At 42.7% G+C, this 26,847-nt stretch overlaps 1 protein-coding gene across 7 annotated transcripts in view; it reads right to left on the bottom strand.

The window, feature by feature from the left end:
* Nucleotides 1–26,847, bottom strand: part of LOC115147111 (ubiquitin carboxyl-terminal hydrolase 20-like) — a 71,645-nt gene that overhangs the window by 26,412 nt on the left and 18,386 nt on the right. For 6 of the 7 annotated variants that reach the window (XM_065004629.1, XM_065004626.1, XM_065004627.1 and 3 more), the window contains exons 14-24: nt 23,203–23,297; nt 23,050–23,083; nt 22,896–22,941; nt 14,363–14,543; nt 13,845–13,971; nt 9,699–9,868; nt 9,317–9,398; nt 8,992–9,100; nt 7,531–7,633; nt 6,117–6,185; nt 3,953–4,116 (exon numbers count right to left, since the gene is read on the bottom strand). In XM_065004629.1, the coding sequence (XP_064860701.1) occupies nt 3,959–4,116; nt 6,117–6,185; nt 7,531–7,633; nt 8,992–9,100; nt 9,317–9,398; nt 9,699–9,868; nt 13,845–13,971; nt 14,363–14,543; nt 22,896–22,941; nt 23,050–23,083; nt 23,203–23,297 (1,174 nt within the window). In that variant the 3' untranslated portion in view covers nt 3,953–3,958. Of the gene's footprint in view, nt 1–3,952; nt 4,117–6,116; nt 6,186–7,530; nt 7,634–8,991; nt 9,137–9,316; nt 9,399–9,698; nt 9,869–13,844; nt 13,972–14,362; nt 14,544–22,895; nt 22,942–23,049; nt 23,084–23,202; nt 23,298–26,847 lie in introns of those variants that run through there. The other variant, XM_065004632.1, reaches the window with a different exon arrangement.

The raw sequence follows: 26,847 nt of genomic DNA, 5'->3' as shown, positions 1-26,847 counted from the left end.
ATATATATATTTCGGAAAGTATTCACTTTACTTTTTCCACATTGTTAAGTTACAGCTTTATTCCAAAATGGATTTTCCTCAAATCTACAGTGGGGCAAAAAAGTATTTAGTCAGCCACCAATTGTGCAAGTTCTCCTGCTTAAAAAGATGAGAGAGGTCTGTAATTTTCATCATAGGTACACTTCAACAATGACAGAAAAAATGAGAAAAATAAATCCAGAAAATCACATTGTAGGATTTTTTATTTATTTATTTGCAAATTATGGTGGAAAATAAGTATTTGGTCACCTACAAACAAGCAAGATTTCTGGCTCTCACAGACCTGTAACTTCTTCTTTAAGAGGCTCCTCTGTCCTCCACTCGTTACCTGTATTAATGGCACCTGTTTGTACTTGTTATCAGTATAAAAGACACCTGTCCACAACCTCAAACAGTCACACTCCAAACTCCACTCTGGCCAAGACCAAAGAGCTGTCAAAGAACACCAGAAACAAAATTGTTGACCTGCACCAGGCTGGGAAGACTGAATCTGCAATAGGTAAGCAGCTTGGTTTGAAGAAATCAACTATGGGAGCAATTATTAGGAAATGGAAGACATACAACACCACTGATAATCTCCCTCGATCTGGGGCTCCAATATCTCACCCCGTGGGGTCAAAATGATCACAAGAACGGTGAGCAAAAATCCCAGAACCACACAGGGGGACCTAGTGAATGACCTGCAGAGCGCTGGGACCAAAGTAGCAAAGCCTACCATCAGTAACACACTATACCGCCAGGGACTCAAATCCTGCAGTGCCAGATGTGTCCCCCTGCTTAAGCCAGTACATGTCCAGGCCCGTCTGAAGTTTGCTAGAGAGCATTTGGATGATCCAGAAGCAGATTGGGAGAATGTCATATGGTCAGATGAAACCAAAATATAACTTTTTGGTAAAAACTCAACTCGTCGTGTTTGGAGGACAAAGAATGCTGAGTTGCATCCAAAGAACACCATACCTACTGTGAAGCATGGGGGTGGAAACATCATGCTTTGGGGCTGTTTTTCTGCAAAGGGACCAGGACGACTGATCCGTGTAAAGGAAAGAATGAATGGGGCCATGTATCGTGAGATTTTGAGTGAAAACCTCCTTCCATCAGCAAGGGCATTGAAGATGAAACGTGGCTGGGTCTTTCAGCATGACAATGATCCCAAACACACCGCCCGGGCAACAAAGGAGTGGCTTCGTAAGAAGCATTTCAAGGTCCTGGAGTGACCTAGCCAGTCTCAAGATCTCAACCCCATAGAAAATCTTTGGAGGGAGTTGAAAGTCCATGTTGCCCAGCAACAGCCCCAAAACATCACTGCTCTAGAGGAGATCTGCATGGAGGATTGGGCCAAAATACCAGCAACAGTGTTTGAAAACCTTGTGAAGACTTACAGAAAACGTTTGACCTCTGTCATTGCCAACAAAGGGTATATAACAAAGTATTGAGATAAAACTATTGTTATTGACCAAATACTTATTTTCCACCATAATTTGCAAATAAATTCATTAAAAATCCTACAATGTGATTTTCTGGATTTTTTCCCCCTCATTTTGTCTGTCATAGTTGAAGTGTACCAATGATGAAAATTACAGGCCTCTCTCATATTTTTAAGTGGGAGAACTTGCACAATTGGTGGCTGACTAAATACTTTTTGCTTCACTGTACTTCCAAAGTTGTGGCAGAATGGCTTAAGGAAAACAAAGTTAACGCCATCACAAAGCACTGACCTCAATCATACAGAAAATGTGTGGGCAGAACTGAAAAAGTGTGAGCGAGCAAGAAGGCCTACAAACCTGACTCAGTTACACCAGCTCTGTCAGGAGGAATGGGTCAAAATTCATCCAATTTATTCTGGGAAGCTTATGGAAGGCTACTCGAAACGTTTGATCCAAGTTAAACAATTTGAAGGCAATGCAACCAAACACTAATTGAGTGTATGTAAACTTCTGACCCACTGGGAATGTGATGAAATAAATAAATGCTGAAATAAATCATTCTCTGTACTATTATGCTGACATTACACATTCTTAAAATAAGTAGTGATCCTCACTGACCTAAGGATTAAATGTTAGAATTGTGAAAAAAATAGTTTAAATGTATTCTGACCTCAACTGTGTGTGTGTGTGTGTGTGTGTGTGTGTGTGTGTGTATATGTATATATATATAGTGTGTATTAGGTGCGTGTGTGTGTGTGTGTGTATATATATATATATATGTGTATAGTGTGTGTTAGGTGTGTGTGTGTGTGTGTGTGTATATAGTGTGTATTAGGTGTGTGTGGGAAACCGTCAGTGGGAAGCTATCATATGTAAGTGTACAGTGCCTTCAGAAAGTATTCATACCCCTTCACTCATTCTACATTGTGTTGTGTTACAAGCCTGAATTCAAAATGAAATTCAAAGTAAATCAAATATAATCTCACATCGACACACAATACTCCATAATGACCAAGTGAAAACCTGTTTTTAGAAATGTTTATTGAAATTTAAATACAGAAATATCTCATTTACAAACGTATTCACACCCCTGAGTCAATAAGTGTAAGAGTCCATGCAATTTATTATGTGACTTGTTAAGTAACTTGTTAAGTAATGTGTTGTATTGTATTTTTCCCCCCATTTATTTAATTTTATTCAGGACAAAAAAGTTAATTGGAAAACAAAAAATTGGAATCAATTTTAAATTCAAGCTGTAACACAACAAAATGTGAAAATAGTGAAGGAGTGTGAATACTTTCTGAATGCACTGTGTATGATTGAGTGTGAATACTTTCTGAATGCACTGTGTATGATTGAGTGTGAATACTTTCTGAATGCACTGTGTATGATTGAGTGTGAATACTTTCTGAATGCACTGTGTATGATTGAGTGTGAATACTTTCTGAATGCACTGTGTATGATTGAGTGTGAATACTTTCTGAATGCACTGCATGTGTATGATTGAGTGTGAATACTTTCTGAATGCACTGTGTATGATTGAGTGTGAATACTTTCTGAATGCACTGCATGTGTATGATTGAGTGTGAATACTTTCTGAATGCACTGTGTATGATTGAGTGTGAATACTTTCTGAATGCACTGTGTATGATTGAGTGTGAATACTTTCTGAATGCACTGTGTATGATTGAGTGTGAATACTTTCTGAATGCACTGTGTATGATTGAGTGTGTGCTTATTTGTATGTGTGCTTACCTGTATATGTTTTGTTGTGGCAGAATCAGAATTATTTTGGTAACATTGATAATAAATAAGATGTTTTATCAATGTTCATAAGATTATGTGGGGAAAGTTACTTGGGCCCCAGAGAGGGGTGAGGTGAGGCTTGTCTTCTTATGGGAATGTCCCCTCTGAGGTTGCCCTTATCTTGATTTAGTGTATGAACTAAGAGGCTCACTGTCTCTGTGATCTTGTCCAGGAGGGGGTTTAATTTGAGATGGGAGTATCTAGAATTGACAATTGATATATGCCATTGGATAAGGTAATGGTTTGGTACTATGTTGTACCAAGAACGAGATAAGAACTTTGTTTAGGAGAGCAAACTGAACGATAATTTATAGCTAATGCTGTCTGGCTATGGGATACTCCTCTCTCAAGTAAAGTCTTCCTTTGTAATGTTCCTAAGATCTGTTATTTGTCATGTGAGTTGAGATGGGTGTGTCTTGGCTATAAATGATACTAAGAATTGTTTTGTAAGGATTCTCCGAGAATTCATTTATAGACACTGAATTGATCTGAGAGTCACAGGGCTATGGTGAAGCTCATATAATTAAAGATGGACTTTGTGATATAACTCTGATTTGTGTGTGGTATGCTCTCTCATTATTTGGTAAATACAGGATTATTATCACGACAGTCTGTAAACACAACGTGTGTATTGGGTGCTTGTATGTGTGTGTGTGTGTGTGTGTGTGTGTGCTGTGACTCACCATTTCTCAGAGTGCCCTGGTCTCTGCCTCGATCTTCCTCTCTCCATGCAGGCTGTCTGTGTTGGTGGCCGGCACAGTCTGTCTCACTGCAATCTCAGGCCCTCCACTATAGATGCAGAGGAGATACTGCCACGTCTCCTCTGAGATCTGACCATAGTCAGCCCCTAGGAGCACACAGCAAGGCGTGTTAACATACACTACACTGAGTATATCAAACATTACCCCACAAGGATGTGGTCATTTAGCTATTTGATATACAGTGTATTCGGGAAAGTATTCAGACCCCTTGACTTTTTTCCAATTTGTTTTATGTTACAGCCTTACTCTAAAATTGATTTTTTTTTAAAGAGTTGTATCCCCTCAATTTACACACAATACTCCATAACGACGAAGTGAAAACAGGTTTGGACATTTTTGCCAAAAAATAAATGAACAAATATATGAAATACCTTATTTACATAAATATTCAAAACCTTTGCTATGAGACTCGAAATTTAGCTCAGGTGCATCCAGATTCCACTGATCTTTCTTAAGATGTTTCTACAACTTGATTGGACATGATTTGGAAAGGCACACACCTGTCTATGTAAGGTCCCACAGTTGACAGTGCATGTCAGAGCAAAAACCAAGCCATGAGGTCAAAGGAATTGTCCGTAGAGTTCCGAGACAGGATTGTGTCAAGGAACAGATCTGGGGAAAGGTACCAAAACATTTCTGCAGCATTGAAGGTCCCCAAGAACACAGTGGTCTCCATCATTCTGAAATGGAAGAAGTTTGGAACCACCAAGACTCTTCCTAGAGCTGGCCGCCTCGCCAAACTAAGCAATCGGGGGAGAAGGGCCTTTGTCGGGGAGGTGACCAAGAACCCAGTGGTCACTTTGACAGAGCTCTAGAGTTCCTCTGTGGAGAGGGGAGAACCTTCCAGAAGAACAACCATCTCTGCAGCACTCCACCAATCAAGCCTTTATGGTAGAGTGACCAGACGGAAGCCACTCCTCAGTGAAAGGCACATGACAGCCCACATTGAGTTTGCCAAAAGGACTCTGACCATGAGAAACAAGATTCTCTGGTCTGATGAAACCAAGATTGAACTCTTTGGCCTGAATGCCAAGGGTCACGTTTGGAGGAAACTTGGTACTGTCACTACGGTGAAGCATGGTGGTGATGGCAGCATCAAGCTGTAGGGATGTTTTTCAGCGGCAGGGACTGGGAGACTAGTCAGGATCGAGGGAAAGATGAACGAAGCAAAGTACAGTGAGATCCTTGGTGAAAACCTGCTCCAGATGGCTCAGGATCTCAGACTGGGTTCACCTTCCAACAAGAAAACAACACTAAGCACACAGCCAAGACAAAACAGGAGTGGCTTCGGAACAAGTCTCAATGTCCTTGAGTGGCCCAGCCAGAGCCCAGACTTGAACCTGACCGAAAAACTCTGGAGAGACCTGAAAATAGCTGTGGAGCGACGTAACAACATGTGGAAAAAGGCAACATTAAGGACACCTCCCCCTTTCGCCCTCAGAAAAGCCTCAGTTCATCGGGGCATGGCCTCTATAAGGTGTCAAAAGTGTTCCACAGGGATGCTGCCCCATGCCGACTCCAGTGCTTCCCACAGTTGTGTTAAGTTGGCAGGATGTCTTTTGGGTGGTGGACTATTCTTGATACACACATTAAACTGTTTAGCGTAAAAAACCCAGCAGCATTGCAGTTCTTGATAAAACCGGTGTGCCTGGCACCAACTACCATACCCTGTTTAAAGGCACTTAAATATTTTGTCGTGCCCACCATTCACCTCTGAATGGCACACACACAATCCATGTCTCAACCAAATCATATCAAATCAAACCAGCCTTGAGACCAACCGTCTCAAGGCTTAAAAATCCTTCTTTATCCCGTCTCCTCCCATTCATCTACACCGATTGAAGTGGATTTAACTTAACAAGTGACATCAATAAGTGATCATAGCTTTTGCCTGGATTCACCTGGTCAGTCTGTCAAGGAAAGAGTAGGTGTTCCTAATGTTTTGTACACTCTGTGTGTACAGACGTGCGCGCGCACACACACACACACACACACGGTGTATTCCAATACACACAGGAGGGCACGCACCCACAGACCGACCAACCAACCCACACAATGTGAATATGTATGAGAATACACTGCTTACCTTGCTTGAGCTGTACGTGTCCCCCTTTCATGACACCGATCTTACTGTTGTCAATAGGACCAGGGGGCTCTGAGAAAACAACGACCAACATAAACAAACACCAACAAAAGCTTTCGTGTTGTTACTGAGGAACATTGCAGACTGTATTTATTCATCTGTAGCTCAGTTGGTAGAGCATGGCGCTTGTAACGCCAGGATAGTGGGTTGATTCCCGGGACAACCCATTTTAAAGTGGGTTGATTCCCGGGACAACCCATTTTGGGTTGAAAGTGGGGTTGATTCCCGGGACAACCCATTACGGTGGGTTGATTCAACAACCCATTATTTTGATTCCCGGGACAACCCATTGGGTTGATTCCCGGGACAACCCATTACGTAAAGTGGGTTGATTCCCGGGACAACCCATTACGTAAAGTGGGTTGATTCCCGGGACAACCCATTACGTAAAGTGGGCTGATTCCCGGGACAACCCATTACGTAAAGTGGGTTGATTCCCGGGACAACCCATTACGTAAAGTGGGTTGATTCCCGGGACAACCCATTTTAAAGTGGGTTGATTCCCGGGACAACCCATTTTAAAGTGGGTTGATTCCCGGGACAACCCATTTTAAAGTGGGTTGATTCCCGGGACAACCCATTACGTAAAGTGGGTTGATTCCCGGGACAACCCATTTTAAAGTGGGTTGATTCCCGGGACAACCCATTATAAAGTGGGTTGATTCCCGGGACAACCCATTTTAAAGTGGGTTGATTCGTAAAAAGTGGGTTGATTCCCGGGACAACCCATTTGATTCCCGGACGTTTTAAAGTGGGTTGATTCCGGGACAACCCATGGGTTGATTCCCGGACATAAAGTGGGTTGATTCCCGGGACAACCCATTTTAAAGTGGGTTGATTCCCGGGACAACCCATTACGTAAAGTGGGTTGATTCCCGGGACAACCCATTACGTAAAGTGGGTTGATTCCCGGGACAACCCATACATAAAGTGGGCTGATTCCCGGGACAACCCATTACGTAAAGTGGGTTGATTCCATAAAGGGGTTGATTCAACCCATTTTAAAGTGGGTTGATTCGTAAAGTGGGTTGATTGATTCGTAAAGTGGGTTGATTCCCGGGACAACCCATACATAAAGTGGGCTGATTCCCGGGACAACCCATTACGTAAAGTGGGTTGATTCCCGGGACAACCCATTACGTAAAGTGGGCTGATTCCCGGGACAACCCATTTTAAAGTGTGTGCACGCATGACTAAGTCGCTTTGGACAAAAGCATCTGATAAATAGCATATATTATTATTACATACCTGGTCTGCACAGAGGATACAATATGATAAGGATGGTGTACTGAGGTAATTCAACTCTTAGCTTCTGTTGGTACTATAATGCCTGGTATCTATTCTCATAGAATCCTACCGTTGTCTTTGCCCTTGACAAAGCTCTCCCACTCTCTGAACCACTGCATACTGATACACAGGATGACTGTAGGAGCCTCCTCCGCTTGGAACTCTTTATTCAACTGGAGAGACCGAGAGAGGGCACAAACACACAGGGATTTTTCTACCATTGAAATCCTTGGGCGGGCCGCTTAATAACTAAACCGTTTTTTAAGAAATGAAATGGAAAATGCTTTGTGTAAACTTAAACGGCTAAACAACATAACATATTTAGAATATAATTTAGAATTATATTTTTAGAATATAATCTTCGAGAACTAACAATCACCAAAATAAAAGCTAGACAGTCACAGGGAGAATTGAAAACTCCAAAAACAATGAACTTATCTGTACAGATTTAGTTATTATGTTTGAGCAAAAGAACACAGCAATAGCCATGGCAAAATGCATAGAATTGCAGGAAATTAGCTTTAAAACTGCAACATTTTCTCTCAGCTCCATGGCAGAATGTGTACACTGAACCAAAATATAAACGCAACATGTCAATTCTTGGTCCCATATTTCAAGAGCTGAAATAAAATATCCCAGAAATCTTCTATAGGCACAAAAAACGTATTTCTCTCAAATAAGATTATATCCCTGTTAGTGAGCGTTTCTCCTTTGCCAAGATAATCCATCCACCTGACAGGTGTGGCAGATCAAGAAGCTGATTAAACAGCATGATCATTACACAAGTGCACCTTGTATTACGAACAATAAAATGTGCAGTTTTGTCACACAACACAATGCCACAGATGTCTGAAGTTTTGAGTGAGCGTTGCAATTGGCATGCTGGCTGCAGGAATGTCCACCAGAGCTGTTGCCAGAGAATTTAATGTTAATTTCTCTACCAATGTCATTTTAGAGAATTTGGCAGTACGTCCAACCGGCCTCACAAACACAGACCATGAGTAACCACGCCAGCCCAGGACCTCCACATCAAGCTTCTTCACCTGCGCGATTGTCTGAAACCAGCCTCCCGGAAAGCTGATGAAACGGAGGAATATTTCTGTCTGTAATAAAGCCCTATTGTGAGGAAAAACAAATTCTGATTGGCTGAGCTGGCTCCCCAGTGGGTGGGCCCATGCCCTCCCAACCCCACCCATGGCTGCACCCCTGCCCAGTCATGTGAAATCCCAAGACTACAGCCTAATAAATTAATTTCAATGGACTGATTTTCCTCATATGAACTGTAACTCAGTAAAATCGTTGAAATTGTTGCATGTTGCGTTTATATTTTTGTTCAGTACAGAATTGCAGGAAATGTGCTTTAAAACTGCAAAAAACAAAAAAAACAAATGGAATTCCAAAATGTTTATACACTGCAAGATGGGGGGGGGCCTCTAAAATGTTCTCTCAAATTCAGCCACACTGACCGTGCCATGCCAACCACTTAAGCCCCTTTTTGATGCAGAGAAAACAGACACACAACACCTCTTACCCTGATAAAGGTGTCTATTTCCACCTTCCTGCGTTTGGCCAAAGCCTCTAACTCCACCTGGCAGATGGCACACACGTACAAGTGGTTCACTGCTGGACCTCCTCCAAAACTGGGAGACAGATATACAGTCTGTTAGAGAGACAGTCTGATGAAAAGACAGAGAGACAGGTGGGCAGGAAGACAGTCGGACAGAAAAGACAGGAAGACAGACAGAAAAGACAGAATTTATAGACCATTGAACTCCTTCACCATGTCAGTCCGTCAGACAGAAAGGAAGTAAAAAGTTTGACAGCCAGCCAGCCAGCCAGACTGAGACTCATCTTACCTGTTGTACAGGTACTCCCACACGTTCTGGGGCAGGATCACCACCAGGTCGTCAATGTAGTGGTACTTATTGGGCGGGATCCCTGGACAAAACACAAGTAGGAGATTAGTTCAATTGGGGTTGAAAGTGGTTGTGCTTGGGATCTAAAGGTGAGGACAGAAATAGAATACCTTGAACAGGAAAGGCCCTCAGACCAGAGTTTGCACTTTTGGGACTACTCAGTACTCTACTGCTTCCACTGCGCCAGGAAGCTCAATCAAGTGCAGCTTAAAGTATTTGAAAGAAAACAAGTACTACTTGAAGTGAGCCCAGTTCTTATATGGATTGAGTGTGGTTGATGCTTAGGATGGGTTGTGGTGGTTTTGTCCAGTACAGTACTGACCTCCGTGCTGGCAGAGGAAGGTGTGGTTGCTGATGGGCCCTGGCTCAGTGAAAGTGTTGAACTTGTTCAGCCACTCTCTGGAGATGTAGAACTGCAGCAGGCTTGGCTCCTTCATGCTAGCTAAATCCACCACCTTCTGCCTCTCCCTCACCGACTCCTCACTGCTCTTCCTGTGGACAAACACAAACACATATACACACACACACACACGGATTACAGGCAACATCCGCACTGAGCTAAAGGGCAGAGCTGCCGCTTTCAAGGAGCGAAAATCTTATAAGAAATCCCGCTATGCCCTTCGACGAACCATCAAACTGGCAAAGCGTCAATACAGGACTAAGATCGAGTCGTACTACACCGGTTCTGACGCTCGTCGGATGTGGCAGGGCCTGCAAACCATTAGACTACAAAGGGAAGAACAGCCGCGAGCTGCCCAGTGACACAAGCCTACAAGGCGAGCTAAATTACTTCTATGCTCGCTTCGAGGCAAGTAACACTGAAACATGCATGAGAGCATCAGCTGTTCCGGACGACTGTGTTATCACAGTCTCCGTAGCCGATGTGAGTAAGACTTTTAAACAGATCAACATTCACAAGGCCGCAAGGCCAGATGGATTACCAGGACGTGTACTCTGAGCATGCGCTGACCAACTGGCAAGTGTCTTCACAGACATTTTCAACCTCTCCCTGTCGGAGTCTGTAATACCAAAGTGTTTCAAGCAGACCACCATATCCCTGTGCCCAAGAACACTAAGGTAACCTGCCTAAATGACTACCGACCCGTAGCACTCACATGTGTAGCCATGAAGTGCTTTGAAAGGCTGGTCATGGCTCACATCAACACCATCATTCCAGAAACCCTAGACCCACTCCAATGTGCATACCACCCCAACAGATCCACAGATGATGCAATCTCTACTGCACTCCACACTGCCCTTTCCCACCTGGACAAAAGGAACACCAATGTGAGGATACTATTCATTGACTACAGCTCAGCGTTCAACACCATAGTGCCCTCAAAGCTCATCACTTAGCTAAGGACCCTGGGACTAAACACCTCCCTCTGCAACTGGATCCTGAACTTCCTGACGGGCCGCCCCCAGGTGGTACGGGTAGATAACAACACATCCGCCACACTGATCCTAAACACAGGGGCCCCTCAGTGGTGCGTTCTCAGTCCCCTCCTGTACTCCCTGTTCACTAATGACTGCGCTGCCAGGCACGACTCCAACACCATCATTAAGTTTGCTGATGACAACAGTGGTAGGCATGATCACCGACAACAATGAGACAGCCTATAGGGAGGTGGTCAGAGACCTGGTCGTGTGGTGCCAGGACAACAACCTCTCCCTCAATGTGATCGAGACAAAGGAGATGATTGTGGACTACAGGAAATGGAGGACCGAGCATGCCCCCCATTCCCATCGACAGGGCTGTAGTGGAGCAGGTTGAGAGCTTCAAGTTCCTTGGTGTCCACATCAACAAACTAACATGGTCCAAGCATGCCAAGACAGATATGAAGAGGGCACTACAAAACCTATTCCCCTCCAGGAGAAAAATATTTGCCATGGATCCTCAGATCCTCAAAAAGTTCTACAGCTGCACCATGAAGAGCATCCTGACTGGTTGCCTGGTATGACAACTGCTCGGCCTCCGGCCGCTAGGCACTACAGAGGGTAGTGCGTATGGCCCAGTACATCACTGGGGCCAAGCTTCCTGCCATCCAGGATCTCTATACCAGGCGGTGTCAGAGAAAGGCCCTAAAAATTGTCAAAGTCTAGGTTCAAAAGGCTTCTCAACAGCTTTTCCCCCGAAGCCAAAAGACTCCTGAACAGCTAATGGCTACCCAGACTATTTGCAATTCCCTCCACTTTATGCTGCTGCTACTCTCTGTTTATTATCTATGCATACTCACTTTAATAACTCTACCGACAGTGGTTCCTCCTTTAAAAGTTGCGTCATACTGCGCCACACCTTGCTGCGGCACATCATTCTGTGGCACACCATTTCATTCTCAGATATTTTTTCCAGTTACTGCAAGTTATTGCTAGTTTGATATCGCATCTTTGAGAAGCATTAGATATTAGCATTACCAGAGAATTTAAAATCTTTTTTTGTAATAACATGGTTTATTGGATAGATTTTAAGAAATTTGGCTTAATTAATTTGATTCGAGTTTCTATTCAGAGAAAAAAAAGAAGAAAAAAAACCCTCAGGGATTCCGTCAGGATGGAATGGAAAATATGGTGATGGTTCAAACGTGACAGTCGGGAGTAGGCTACAGGATTGGAGGATTCTAAAATGATTTACCTTTCAAGAGACAACTTTGTTCCAATAAAAAATAAATTTTTAAAAAGTAACGCCATTTTTGGAGATTCTTGGAACATGGGATGAGACATTCTCACTAATTTGTAAATTAAGACAGTTATTTAGAATGATTTAATTCTGGAGAAACCTAACTTGATTATTTAGCAATATTTGAACATTTTTGTTTCTCCATGCTTGTCTCAGAGCAGCGCGAAACAGTGCTGAAATAGACGGCCACAGCGGGAGGGTATGTATTCTGTGCCCACTCGTGGTATCTCTCTTTCGGTTACACATCCTTGGAATAGCAGAACAGCATAACGGTCCGGGCGGCCCTTGCTGTGCCTGGTGAGCAGTTGGTCAAGTTCTGTTGTCAGAAGAGGAATGGAAATGTCAGGGTGAAACGAAAAGCTGACAAACCCGCCACGTACTGTATGTTGTCTCTGTCTGTAGGAGGTGGAGTTCCAGAGCTCACAGGTGTGCCTGGCATGGATTGTGATGCCATCTCGTTCCTTTTCAATGCGCGAGTGAGTCAATGACCATTCAAGCCGTTGACTCACTGATGAATGAAGATGATGAGCGATCGGCAAAGGTAAACTGTAATCTGCGGGCATCACGACTCGGTAAGAAATGTATGACACACACACACACACACACATTTTATTCTCAGAACATTAACCTAGTGTTTGCTTGTTTTGTACTGTTCTGTAGTTTCGACCCAATGATTCGTCTGACAAACAAAGAACTTTGCGTCCTGCAGGCCCAGTGGATCAAAGCTGGCGAGACATTCAATAACGTCATCTTCACAGACTAATCAACCGTGGCCCTTGAGCAATTTGCTCAAAATTGCTACAGAAAAAAAGAAAGATCAAGAAGATTAACGAAAGCATAAAGATGTTGATGAAGAAATGCTGTTTTGAGTTAGAAATGTAACACTCTAGAGTACTAAAGCATCGAATATATTGCAAGTTGAGGAATTTTCACAACAGTAGCCAGGCTATAAAGAGTCTATTGTCCTGCTAATAAGAATCATTTGAATGATGGGCCACATTCTTTATTGTAAGCACAATGTCACACATCATTTGTATCTACCTTCCCAATTACTTTTAGAGTTTGGGAATTCCCAATGTGCGCTTTCTTTTTAGTTACATTGTTTTAGTTCGAACGTGCAGACTTTATTTTCTTTAAATGATTGTTTTTATGTAGGATGCTACATTTTTGACCAGTTGCAATTGTAAAGTAGGCCTAAAAAAATCCTACTTCTATTAGGCTGTTAAGCTTCATAGCCTACCTCAGCCAGTTAAGTTATTTTCTATAGATCTGGGCTCTGAAGAAATAGACTCCAATTAAACCCTCTTCTTGTTTGTAAAGTCAAAGTGAAAAGGTACTCGCACATCTGAGCTATCTTTTTTCCAAGTGCATGGCAACAGCCGGATAAGATGAGGAAAAAGAAGAAGAAACCCGCACACTTGATCATATCACTGATCTTTAATAAGCTTTACGTATCGGCCTCACGGCCTTCGCCAGAGCCTTTGTGAGTTAAAAAAAAAAATGGCACCCTTATGTAGACCTAGCCACACCCACATCCGTTCCACGCATCGAAAGGGGTTGGAGGAGAAGGAAAAACAAAGTGCTACCAATTATAACAATATGCATTTCATAAATATTCAAATAAAGTGGGAACATAAAACGTATTAAACACATGCACAGTATGCACAGACACAGGCCCACACAAGCACATGTGTATACACACACACACACAAAATCAAATACTCAATATTCAGTTCAACCAAACATTAAAACATTTAAAGTGTTCTAACATGATGAAGGTTGAAGTCTCACCTGTAGAAGAGCACATAGGCCTCAGCATTCTGCACCACAGTCTCATGGACCTCCGTTACATACTGGTCATCAAACTCGTACCATTGACTGTTGAGCACGTTCTGACAGTACGCTATGTAGTGACCACCTAGGAGTGAGGGGAAGAAAGAAAGAAAGAAAGAAGGAAAGAGAGAGAGAGAGAGAGAGAGAGAGAGAGAGAGAGAGAGAGAGAGAGAGAAAATAGGAGGAGAAAGACAGAGAGAAGAGAGAGGGGGGAGGCAGTGGAAAAAGAGGTTGATTAATGGAATTGCAGAAATGTAGATAGTAAGCTATGAAGAAGACTATACTGAGGAAGAGAGAAGAGAGAGGGTGGAGGCAGTGAAAAAGAGGTTGATTAATGGAATTGCAGAAATGTAGATAGTAAGCTATGAAGAAAACACCCGACACACTAAGACTATACTGATATCCGCCAAACAAACATGTCAAAAATAGCTGGAGGGAGTCTTTAATGTTAGGTCATTCAGTCAAGGGTCACCCACTGCCTGCGGTGCCATGGTGACAGATAACGGACAGCAGGTCATAGGTGGTGATCTGAGAAGGGCTGTCCTTGGCCAGGAATGGTCGGAGTTCGAGGCCCTCCAATGGGAAGGCCACGTGGCTGTTGATCTTGAAGGAGTACATCACCTCGTGGCGAAAACGTTTCAGGTGGATGCACAGGATCTGAACACAGAATTTTCATTATGAAGAATTTTCTTACAGGAAATATACAAGGTGGTTCCATTTGATTTCAATCACTTTTTGACTGCACCCCTTTTGATTCGAACGAAACCTTCCATAGATAATTGCTCAGAAAGTGACGTTTTGGAACTGATAAAATGTACTAAAATTGAAATTTCTACTTTGGGAAAGTATCACAAAGATGATTGGAGGTTTACACATCAGAGAATGTTGACTTGAGTGGCAATATCAGTTGTTTTAAATGACACTGCCAATCTTCCATAGGAAACCTGTTGAAACCATAGATATATAGATAATAGAATAGACACTCCCATTTAAAGAACCACTGAACATGCCAGTCTTCCATAGGAAACCTATTGAAACCATAGATATATAGATAATAGAATAGACACTCCCATTTAAAGAACCACTGAACATGCCAGTCTTCCATAGGAAACCTATTGAAACCATAGATATATAGATAATAGAATAGACACTCCCATTTAAAGAACCACTGAACATGCCAATCTTCCATAGGAAACCTATTGAAACCATAGATATATAGATAATAGAATAGACACTCCCATTTAAAGACCCACTGAACATGCCAATCTTCCATAGGAAACCTATTGAAACCATAGATATATAGATAATAGAATAGACACTCCCATTTAAAGAACCACTGAACATGCCAATCTTCCATAGGAAACCTATTGAAACCATAGATATATAGATAATAGAATAGACACTCCCATTTAAAGAACCACTGAACATGCCAATCTTCCATAGGAAACCTATTGAAACCATAGATATATAGATAATAGAATAGACACTCCCATTTAAAGAACCACTGAACACTCAGATTGGCACGTGTGTTATTCTGTTGCTCATAAGAAAAACTAGACTTCAGTCTGGTAGGTGTGTTTTCTAACCGATTCCGCGTTTGGTTAAAGATGTTCATCCCCATGAGACACTGTAGACACGGAAGGCTATTTCACTTTCTCAAAATCCCCAGAATGAATCTCAGAACAAATTAATTACAGATTTCTTGAGTTTACGTTTTGGCCGAGGATGTGTTAGTTGCGCAATTTTACTTTAACTAGGTTGTTTGGTGCAGTATTTCTCCAGTAAAAAAAATGTGCAATGTGTTGTCTTATGTAAAAAAGTCGGAACTGCTGGGCAGGTCTGTCTCACTGTCTATGCTATTGGATCGAGAGCAATCACAGCAGCTGTTCACCCCCATGTTAGTGGGCAAATGGACATTGTCAAATCAAAACTCAACCTTATTTTACCCGTTGTGATGCACAGATGTTCCAAACTCAGTTTTAGACCAGACTGACTTGTGACCAAAATGATTCTGTTTATGCTTTGTAGTACATTTTGACACTAGAATAACGGTTCCCGACTCATATCGATGCCATGAAGGGATTCGTTGGTTTTTAAAGGCAGTCGCTCTTTAAGTTGATATTCAATAGTGGTGGACCGGCAGCAATCTTTGTGGTAGTAATTGGAAGTTTAAAATTCAATTCTATTTAAAATGTCAATTGTGTACCAGCAATTTCTTCTTCTTTTTTACCTCTTTTTCCTCCCCAATTTTGTGGTTTCCGATTGGTAGTTACAGTCTTGTCTCATTGCTGCAACTCCCATACGGACTGAGGAGAGGCAAAGGTCGAGACCCACGCGTCCTCCGAAACACGACTCAACCAAACCGCTTCTTGACACAATGCCCGCTGAACCGGAAAGCAGGGGAAACACCATACACCTGGTGACCGTGTCAGTGTGCGTGTGCCCGGCCCGAGTCGCTAGAGCGCAATGGGACAAGTACATTCCTGCCGGCCAAGCCCTCCCCTAACGACGCTCGGCCAATTGTACGCCGCCCCATGGGGTCTCCCGGTCACAGCCGGCTACGCCAGAGCCTGGACTAGAACCAGGATCTCCAGTGGCACAGCTAGCAACTGCGATGCCTTGCGCCACTCGGGAGGCCTTACTTTCTATGATTGAAATGACATCCACCCTCTATTGAAGCTGTGTCTCAACCGATGGCGGGCAACACACAAACACCTCAGATTATGTAAATTAAGGTCTAAATTACAAAAGATACGAAAATTAAAGAGTTGATGCATTTTTTGACAATTTATGTTAAAAGGTAAAAAAAAAGTAAATAATTTGTATTAACCCGTTAACTCGATCCCGTTTCAGCCGTAAGAAGTTAACTACCAATACACTGCTTAAAACTATAATTGTTCAGAATGTGTAGGTTTACTAGTTAAAAAGAAAATAAATAAAATGTAATTGTTCAATAATTCAATGTGTTGTATTTTTAAAAATCTGATCATATAAAATGTGTTGTGTTTATATTACTTTTACAAATAAAAATGTGATAATAAACAAAGCAATCTAAACTAACAAATGTCAAAACATATTTTTCAACGAGATGGCCAGTCAATTTGATCAACGTCATTGTGTATTCTACGTAATGACGCAGTTTTACGTTATTACGTAATGACGTCATCACGCAATTACATCACAACGTCATTTAGCAACATTTCCTCTAGCAACTTCCCCTGAAAATTAGTTGGCAACACTGCCTGCCACTCCCAATTTTTCATTAACAGCGATGCTAATGCTGACTGTGGGGTATATAAATAAATAAAAACTAAGCCACATTTTTGGTCAAAGTCTCTCAGGATCAATGGATGAATAAATCACTTTTTGTCAATAAAATTAAGTACATTTCAGTACATTTGGTGTACTGCCCCTTTAAATTACAAAATGAATATTTACTTAAAAATTCCGCTAATTAAAATGATACCAGAATCAAATTATGGTAAACTAGCTTTTTAGCACTAATGTGGTTTGTACTTTGGAAAAAAGCTGCACATTATATAAAGGGAAAATGAATATTTCAGTTCCACAGGGAATGCAAATTAAGTGTAAGTTTACAAAAATAACAGTCTGTTTTGGTTATTTCTTATTTTAGACAACATTAACTACATGTCTAATGCAGTTTTGATAAGAAATAAGCAGATATTTTGCTTTGATTGTTGCTTTTTTTCAATAGTTTCTTCTGGGATCAAAATGTTGATAATTGATGTATCTAAAATATCTCAGCAGCTTGAGGGTTAAAAAAACATTTCAAGAAATTATCAAATAGTTTGACAACCCTGTTTGTAAGCTTTTAAATAATATCAAATTCAATCATTAATATGTTCCAGTGATGAAGACATGGATGTCTTATGGTATGTTGGGGTATGAAAAAATGGATTTACTTTGAGCACCTCTATCCCCTGAATGTTTGGACATTCAGGTCCAAAATGTCACTTTCTGACCACTTCTACCATAGGCAAATACGTATGGAAAGTGTTGTTCAAAAGGGGTGCAGTCAGAATGTGATTGAAATCAAGTGGAACCACCCTATACGACCCTATAGATAGAACCACCCTATACGACCCTATAGATAGAACCACGCTCTACGACCCTATAGACAGAACCACCCTATACGACCCTATAGATAGAACCACCCTATAGATAGAACCACCCTATACGACCCTATAGATAGAACCACCCTATACAACCCTATAGATAGAACCACCCTATACGACCCTATAGATAGAACCACCCTATACGACCCTATAGACAGAACCACCCTATACGACCCTATAGATAGAACCACCCTATAGATAGAACCACCCTATACGACCCTATAGATAGAACCACCCTATACGACCCTATAGATAGAACCACGCTCTACGACCCTATAGATAGAACCACCCTATACGACCCTATAGATAGAACCACCCTATACGACCCTATAGATAGAACCACGCTCTACGACCCTATAGACAGAACCACCCTATACGACCCTATAGATAGAACCACCCTATAGATAGAACCACCCTATACGACCCTATAGATAGAACCACCCTATAGATAGAACCACGCTCTACGACCCTATAGACAGAACCACCCTATACGACCCTATAGATAGAACCACCCTATAGATAGAACCACCCTGTACGACCCTATAGATAGAACCACCCTATACGACCCTATAGACAGAACCACCCTATACGACCCTATAGATAGAACCACCCTATAGATAGAACCACCCTATACGACCCTATAGATAGAACCACCCTATACGACCCTATAGATAGAGCCACGCTCTACGACCCTATAGACAGAACCACCCTATACGACCCTATAGATAGAACCACCCTAAAGATAGAACCACCCTATACGACCCTATAGATAGAACCACCCTATACGACCCTATAGATAGAACCACCCTATACGACCCTATAGATAGAACCACACTATACGACCCTATAGATAGAACCACGCTCTACGACCCTATAGACAGAACCACCCTATACGACCCTATAGATAGAACCACCCTATAGATAGAACCACCCTATACGACCCTATAGATAGAACCACCCTATAGATAGAACCACCCTATACGACCCTATAGATAGAACCACCCTATACGACCCTATAGATAGAACCACGCTCTACGACCCTATAGATAGAACCACCCTATACGACCCTATAGATAGAACCACCCTATACGACCCTATAGATAGAACCACGCTCTACGACCCTATAGACAGAACCACCCTATACGACCCTATAGATAGAACCACCCTATAGATAGAACCACCCTATACGACCCTATAGATAGAACCACCCTATACGACCCTATAGATAGAACCACGCTCTACGACCCTATACAGAACCACCCTATACGACCCTATAGATAGAACCACCCTATAGATAGAACCACCCTATACGACCCTATAGACAGAACCACCCTATACGACCCTATAGATAGAACCACCCTATAGATAGAACCACCCTATACGACCCTATAGATAGAACCACGCTCTACGACCCTATAGACAGAACCACCCTATACGACCCTATAGATAGAACCACCCTAAAGATAGAACCACCCTATACGACCCTATAGATAGAACCACCCTATACGACCCTATAGATAGAACCACCCTATACGACCCTATAGATAGAACCACCCTATACGACCCTATAGATAGAACCACGCTCTACGACCCTATAGACAGAACCACCCTATACGACCCTATAGATAGAACCACCCTATAGATAGAACCACGCTCTAAGACCCTATAGACAGAACCACCCTATACGACCCTATAGATAGGACCACCCTATAGATAGAACCACCCTGTACGACCCTATAGATAGAACCACCCTATACGACCCTATAGATAGAACCACCCTATACGACCCTATAGATAGAACCACCCTATACGACCCTATAGACAGAACCACCCTATACGACCCTATAGATAGAACCACCCTATAGATAGAACCACCCTATACGACCCTATAGATAGAACCACCCTATACCACCCTATACGACCCTATAGATAGAACCACCCTATACGACCCTATAGATAGAACCACCCTATACGACCCTATAGATAGAACCACCCTATAGATAGAACCACCCTATAGATAGAACCACCCTATAGATAGAACCACCCTATACGACCCTATAGATAGAACCACCCTATAGATAGAACCACCCTATACGACCCTATAGATAGAACCACCCTATACGACCCTATAGATAGAACCACGCTCTACGACCCTATAGACAGAACCACCCTATACGACCCTATAGATAGAACCACCCTAAAGATAGAACCACCCTATACGACCCTATAGATAGAACCACCCTATACGACCCTATAGATAGAACCACCCTATACGACCCTATAGATAGAACCACCCTATACGACCCTATAGATAGAACCACGCTCTACGACCCTATAGACAGAACCACCCTATACGACCCTATAGATAGAACCACCCTATAGATAGAACCACCCTATACGACCCTATAGATAGAACCACGCTCTACGACCCTATAGATAGAACCACCCTATACGACCCTATAGATAGAACCACGCTCTACGACCCTATAGATAGAACCACCCTATACGACCCTATAGATAGAACCACCCTATACGACCCTATAGATAGAACCACGCTCTACGACCCTATAGACAGAACCACCCTATACGACCCTATAGATAGAACCACCCTATAGATAGAACCACCCTATACGACCCTATAGATAGAACCACCCTATACGACCCTATAGATAGAACCACGCTCTACGACCCTATAGACAGAACCACCCTATACGACCCTATAGATAGAACCACCCTAAAGATAGAACCACCCTATACGACCCTATAGATAGAACCACCCTGTACGACCCTATAGATAGAACCACCCTATACGACCCTATAGATAGAACCACCCTATACGACCCTATAGATAGAGCCACGCTCTAGAACGACCCTATAGACAGAACCACCTATACGACCCTATAGATAGAACCACCCTATAGATAGAACCACCCTATATGACCCTATAGATAGAACCACGCTCTACGACCCTATAGACAGAACCACCCTATACGACCCTATAGATAGAACCACCCTATAGATAGAACCACCCTATACGACCCTATAGATAGAACCACGCTCTACGACCCTATAGACAGAACCACCCTATACGACCCTATAGATAGAACCACCCTATAGATAGAACCACCCTATACGACCCTATAGATAGAACCACCCTATACGACCCTATAGATAGAACCACGCTCTACGACCCTATAGATAGAACCACCCTATACGACCCTATAGATAGAACCACCCTATACGACCCTATAGATAGAACCACGCTCTACGACCCTATAGACAGAACCACCCTATACGACCCTATAGATAGAACCACCCTATAGATAGAACCACCCTATACGACCCTATAGATAGAACCACCCTATACGACCCTATAGATAGAACCACGCTCTACGACCCTATAGACAGAACCACCCTATACGACCCTATAGATAGAACCACCCTATAGATAGAACCACCCTATACGACCCTATAGACAGAACCACCCTATACGACCCTATAGATAGAACCACCCTATAGATAGAACCACCCTATACGACCCTATAGATAGAACCACCCTATACGACCCTATAGATAGAACCACGCTCTACGACCCTATAGACAGAACCACCCTATACGACCCTATAGATAGAACCACCCTAAAGATAGAACCACCCTATACGACCCTATAGATAGAACCACCCTATACGACCCTATAGATAGAACCACCCTATACGACCCTATAGATAGAACCACCCTATACGACCCTATAGATAGAACCACGCTCTACGACCCTATAGACAGAACCACCCTATACGACCCTATAGATAGAACCACCCTATAGATAGAACCACCCTATACGACCCTATAGATAGAACCACGCTCTAAGACCCTATAGACAGAACCACCCTATACGACCCTATAGATAGAACCACCCTATAGATAGAACCACCCTGTACGACCCTATAGATAGAACCACCCTATACGACCCTATAGATAGAACCACGCTCTACGACCCTATAGACAGAACCACCCTATACGACCCTATAGATAGAACCACCCTATAGATAGAACCACCCTATACGACCCTATAGATAGAACCACCCTATACGACCCTATAGATAGAACCACCCTATACGACCCTATAGATAGAACCACCCTATACGACCCTATAGATAGAACCACCCTATAGATAGAACCACCCTATAGATAGAACCACCCTATAGATAGAACCACCCTATAGATAGAACCACCCTATACGACCCTATAGATAGAACCACCCTATAGATAGAACCACCCTATACGACCCTATAGATAGAACCACCCTATACGACCCTATAGATAGAACCACGCTCTACGACCCTATAGACAGAACCACCCTATACGACCCTATAGATAGAACCACCCTAAAGATAGAACCACCCTATACGACCCTATAGATAGAACCACCCTATAGATAGACCCACCTATAGATAGAACCACCCTATACGACCCTATAGATAGAACCACGCTCTACGACCCTATAGACAGAACCACCCTATACGACCCTATAGATAGAACCACCCTATAGATAGAACCACCCTATACGACCCTATAGATAGAACCACCCTATACGACCCTATAGATAGAACCACCCTATACGACCCTATAGATAGAACCACCCTATACGACCCTATAGACAGAACCACCCTATACGACCCTATAGATAGAACCACCCTATAGATAGAACCACCCTATACGACCCTATAGATAGAACCACCCTATAGATTTCCGGAAAGAAAATGTTTCATAATAAAAAAGGAAATGTCACAACTTAGGCATCTTCAATCATTTTGATAAGGTAGTTTTATCTTCTATGCAGGATGTCAAAGTATGATATAATAGAAGCCGTTACCTCAGGTAGCCGAAGTACTTTGCAATATTTTACACCATTTCTCAATCTGGAAGGTAAGTGAAAAATTATTCAAAATGTATGTAGTGTTGTTTTACCAACTAGACATATTGATCTTCTAATGCTAAAATGATCAACAAATTCCACAAATACTTACTTTTTACACCTTTCACAGCTGTACATGTTGTCCCCTGCAAACCAATGAATGAAGAAATGACTGACCATTTATTTCATCTTCTGATTATGAATGGATCGTACAGCTGAAATCTAGGCATCTTATTAGACAACAACTTTATCGTGACTAGTTTACCTTTGAGCTCATCAGCGGCGAAGAAGGCGGCGAGGCAATCCTCCAGTGTGACCATAGGACCCCAAAACCAGCTGGGGATACAGGACACCACAAACCTGCAGAGGGGGGGGGGGGACATGGGAGGGGGTGAATACATAGTAATGTGGCTGTTACATATACTTTCATACTTGTTACAAGACGAATACATAGATGACGTTGGAACTGTGAATAGCCGGCCGGACAGAGAAAGACAGCGCTGACTAGCTACTTCTTTGAGAGTCAACTACAGGGAGGCAGAGGCTCGATTCTCCATAATGCTGCTGTGTGAACTTTATGATGTTATGAACTACTGCCATCAATGCCGGGTGGCGAGTCTGCATGATCGGAGTCCCCCAACTCTGCTGGGGAAGTCCTGCTCTATCGCTCTCGCGGTCGTGTATGACGTTATTCTCCTGTTTATTTGTGTATCCTCGTTCCCAAGCTGTAAGGAAGTCTCCTGTGACAGACAATTACTATGTTGGCCTAGTGGGTCTCCTGTGACAGACTATTACTATGTTGTCCTAGTGGGTCTCCTGTGTATGTTGTCCTAGTGGGTCTCCTGTGTAAACTGTTTATGTTGTATGTTGTCCTAGTGGGTCTCCTGTGTAAACTGTTTATGTTGTCCTAGTGGGTCTACTGTGTAAACTGTGTATGTTGTCCTAGTGGGTCTCCTGTGTAAACTGTGTATGTTGTATGTTGTCCTAGTGGGTCTCCTGTGTAAACTGTGTATGTTGTCCTAGTGGGTCTACTGTGTAAACTGTTTATGTTGTATGTTGTCCTAGTGGGTCTCCTGTGTAAACTGTTTATGTTGTCCTAGTGGGTCTCCTGTGTATGTTGTATGTTGTCCTAGTGGGTCTCCTGTGTAAACTGTTTATGTTGTCCTAGTGGGTCTCCTGTGTAAACTGTGTATGTTGTATGTTGTCCTAGTGGGTCTCCTGTGTAAACTGTGTATGTTGTCCTAGTGGGTCTACTGTGTATGTTGTCCTAGTGGGTCTACTGTGTAAACTGTTTATGTTGTATGTTGTCCTAGTGGGTCTCCTGTGTAAACTGTGTATGTTGTCCTAGTGGGTCTCCTGTGTAAACTGTGTATGTTGTCCTAGTGGGTCTCCTGTGTAAACTGTGTATGTTGTCCTAGTGGGTCTACTGTGTAAACTGTGTATGTTGTATGTTGTCCTAGTGGGTCTACTGTGTATGTTGTCCTAGTGGGTCTCCTGTGTAAACTGTGTATGTTGTCCTAGTGGGTCTCCTGTGTAAACTGTGTATGTTGTCCTAGTGGGTCTCCTGTGTATGTTGTATGTTGTCCTAGTGGGTCTCCTGTGTAAAACTGTTTATGTTGTATGTTGTCCTAGTGGGTCTACTGTGTAAACTGTGTATGTTGTCCTAGTGGGTCTCCTGTGTATGTTGTATGTTGTCCTAGTGGGTCTCCTGTGTAAACTGTTTATGTTGTCCTAGTGGGTCTCCTGTGTAAACTGTGTATGTTGTATGTTGTCCTAGTGGGTCTCCTGTGTAAACTGTGTATGTTGTCCTAGTGGGTCTACTGTGTATGTTGTCCTAGTGGGTCTACTGTGTAAACTGTGTATGTTGTCCTAGTGGGTCTCCTGTGTAAACTGTGTATGTTGTCCTAGTGGGTCTCCTGTGTAAACTGTGTATGTTGTCCTAGTGGGTCTCCTGTGTATGTTGTATGTTGTCCTAGTGGGTCTCCTGTGTAAACTGTTTATGTTGTCCTAGTGGGTCTCCTGTGTAAACTGTGTATGTTGTATGTTGTCCTAGTGGGTCTCCTGTGTAAACTGTGTATGTTGTCCTAGTGGGTCTACTGTGTATGTTGTCCTAGTGGGTCTACTGTGTAAACTGTTTATGTTGTATGTTGTCCTAGTGGGTCTCCTGTGTAAACTGTGTATGTTGTCCTAGTGGGTCTCCTGTGTAAACTGTGTATGTTGTCCTAGTGGGTCTCCTGTGTAAACTGTGTATGTTGTCCTAGTGGGTCTACTGTGTAAACTGTGTATGTTGTAAGTTGTCCTAGTGGGTCTACTGTGTATGTTGTCCTAGTGGGTCTCCTGTGTAAACTGTGTATGTTGTCCTAGTGGGTCTCCTGTGTAAAACTGTTTATGTTGTATGTTGTCCTAGTGGGTCTACTGTGTAAACTGTGTATGTTGTATGTTGTCCTAGTGGGTCTACTGTGTATGTTGTCCTAGTGGGTCTCCTGTGTAAACTGTGTATGTTGTCCTAGTGGGTCTACTGTGTATGTTGTCCTAGTGGGTCTCCTGTGTATGTTGTCCTAGTGGGTCTCCTGTGTAAAACTGTTTATGTTGTATGTTGTCCTAGTGGGTCTCCTGTGTAAACTGTTTATGTTGTCCTAGTGGGTCTACTGTGTAAACTGTGTATGTTGTCCTAGTGGGTCTCCTGTGTAAACTGTGTATGTTGTCCTAGTGGGTCTACTGTGTAAACTGTTTATGTTGTCCTAGTGGGTCTACTGTGTAAACTGTTTATGTTGTCCTAGTGGGTCTACTGTGTATGTTGTCCTAGTGGGTCTCCTGTGTAAACTGTTTATGTTGTCCAAGTGGGTCTACTGTGTAAACTGTGTATGTTGGCCTAGTGGGTCTCCTGTGTAAACTGTTTATGTTGTATGTTGTCCTAGTGGGTCTACTGTGTAAACTGTTTATGTTGTCCTAGTGGGTCTCCTGTGTAAACTGTTTATGTTGTATGTTGTCCTAGTGGGTCTACTGTGTAAACTGTGTATGTTGTCCTAGTGGGTCTCCTGTGTAAACTGTGTATGTTGTCCTAGTGGGTCTACTGTGTAAACTGTTTATGTTGTCCTAGTGGGTCTACTGTGTAAACTGTTTATGTTGTCCTAGTGGGTCTACTGTGTATGTTGTCCTAGTGGGTCTCCTGTGTAAACTGTTTATGTTGTCCAAGTGGGTCTACTGTGTAAACTGTGTATGTTGGCCTAGTGGGTCTCCTGTGTAAACTGTTTATGTTGTATGTTGTCCTAGTGGGTCTACTGTGTAAACTGTGTATGTTGTCCTAGTGGGTCTCCTGTGTAAACTGTGTATGTTGTCCTAGTGGGTCTACTGTGTAAACTGTTTATGTTGTCCTAGTGGGTCTACTGTGTAAACTGTTTATGTTGTATGTTGTCCTAGTGGGTCTCCTGTGTATGTTGTCCTAGTGGGTCTACTGTGTAAACTGTGTATGTTGTCCTAGTGGGTCTCCTGTGTAAACTGTGTATGTTGTATGTTGTCCTAGTGGGTCTCCTGTGTAAACTGTGTATGTTGTCCTAGTGGGTCTACTGTGTAAACTGTTTATGTTGTCCTAGTGGGTCTACTGTGTAAACTGTTTATGTTGTATGTTGTCCTAGTGGGTCTCCTGTGTAAACTGTGTATGTTGTATGTTGTCCTAGTGGGTCTACTGTGTATGTTGTCCTAGTGGGTCTCCTGTGTAAACTGTGTATGTTGTATGTTGTCCTAGTGGGTCTCCTGTGTAAACTGTGTATGTTGTATGTTATCCTAGTGGGTCTACTGTGTAAACTGTTTATGTTGTCCTAGTGGGTCTACTGTGTAAACTGTTTATGTTGTATGTTGTCCTAGTGGGTCTCCTGTGTATGTTGTCCTAGTGGGTCTACTGTGTAAACTG

The sequence above is a fragment of the Oncorhynchus nerka genome, linkage group LG19 (genome assembly GCF_034236695.1).
Source record: "Oncorhynchus nerka isolate Pitt River linkage group LG19, Oner_Uvic_2.0, whole genome shotgun sequence".
NCBI lineage: Eukaryota > Metazoa > Chordata > Actinopteri > Salmoniformes > Salmonidae > Oncorhynchus > Oncorhynchus nerka.
Note: the sequence above shows the minus strand (reverse complement) of the source record. Positions and strands in the feature narration are given on the sequence as shown.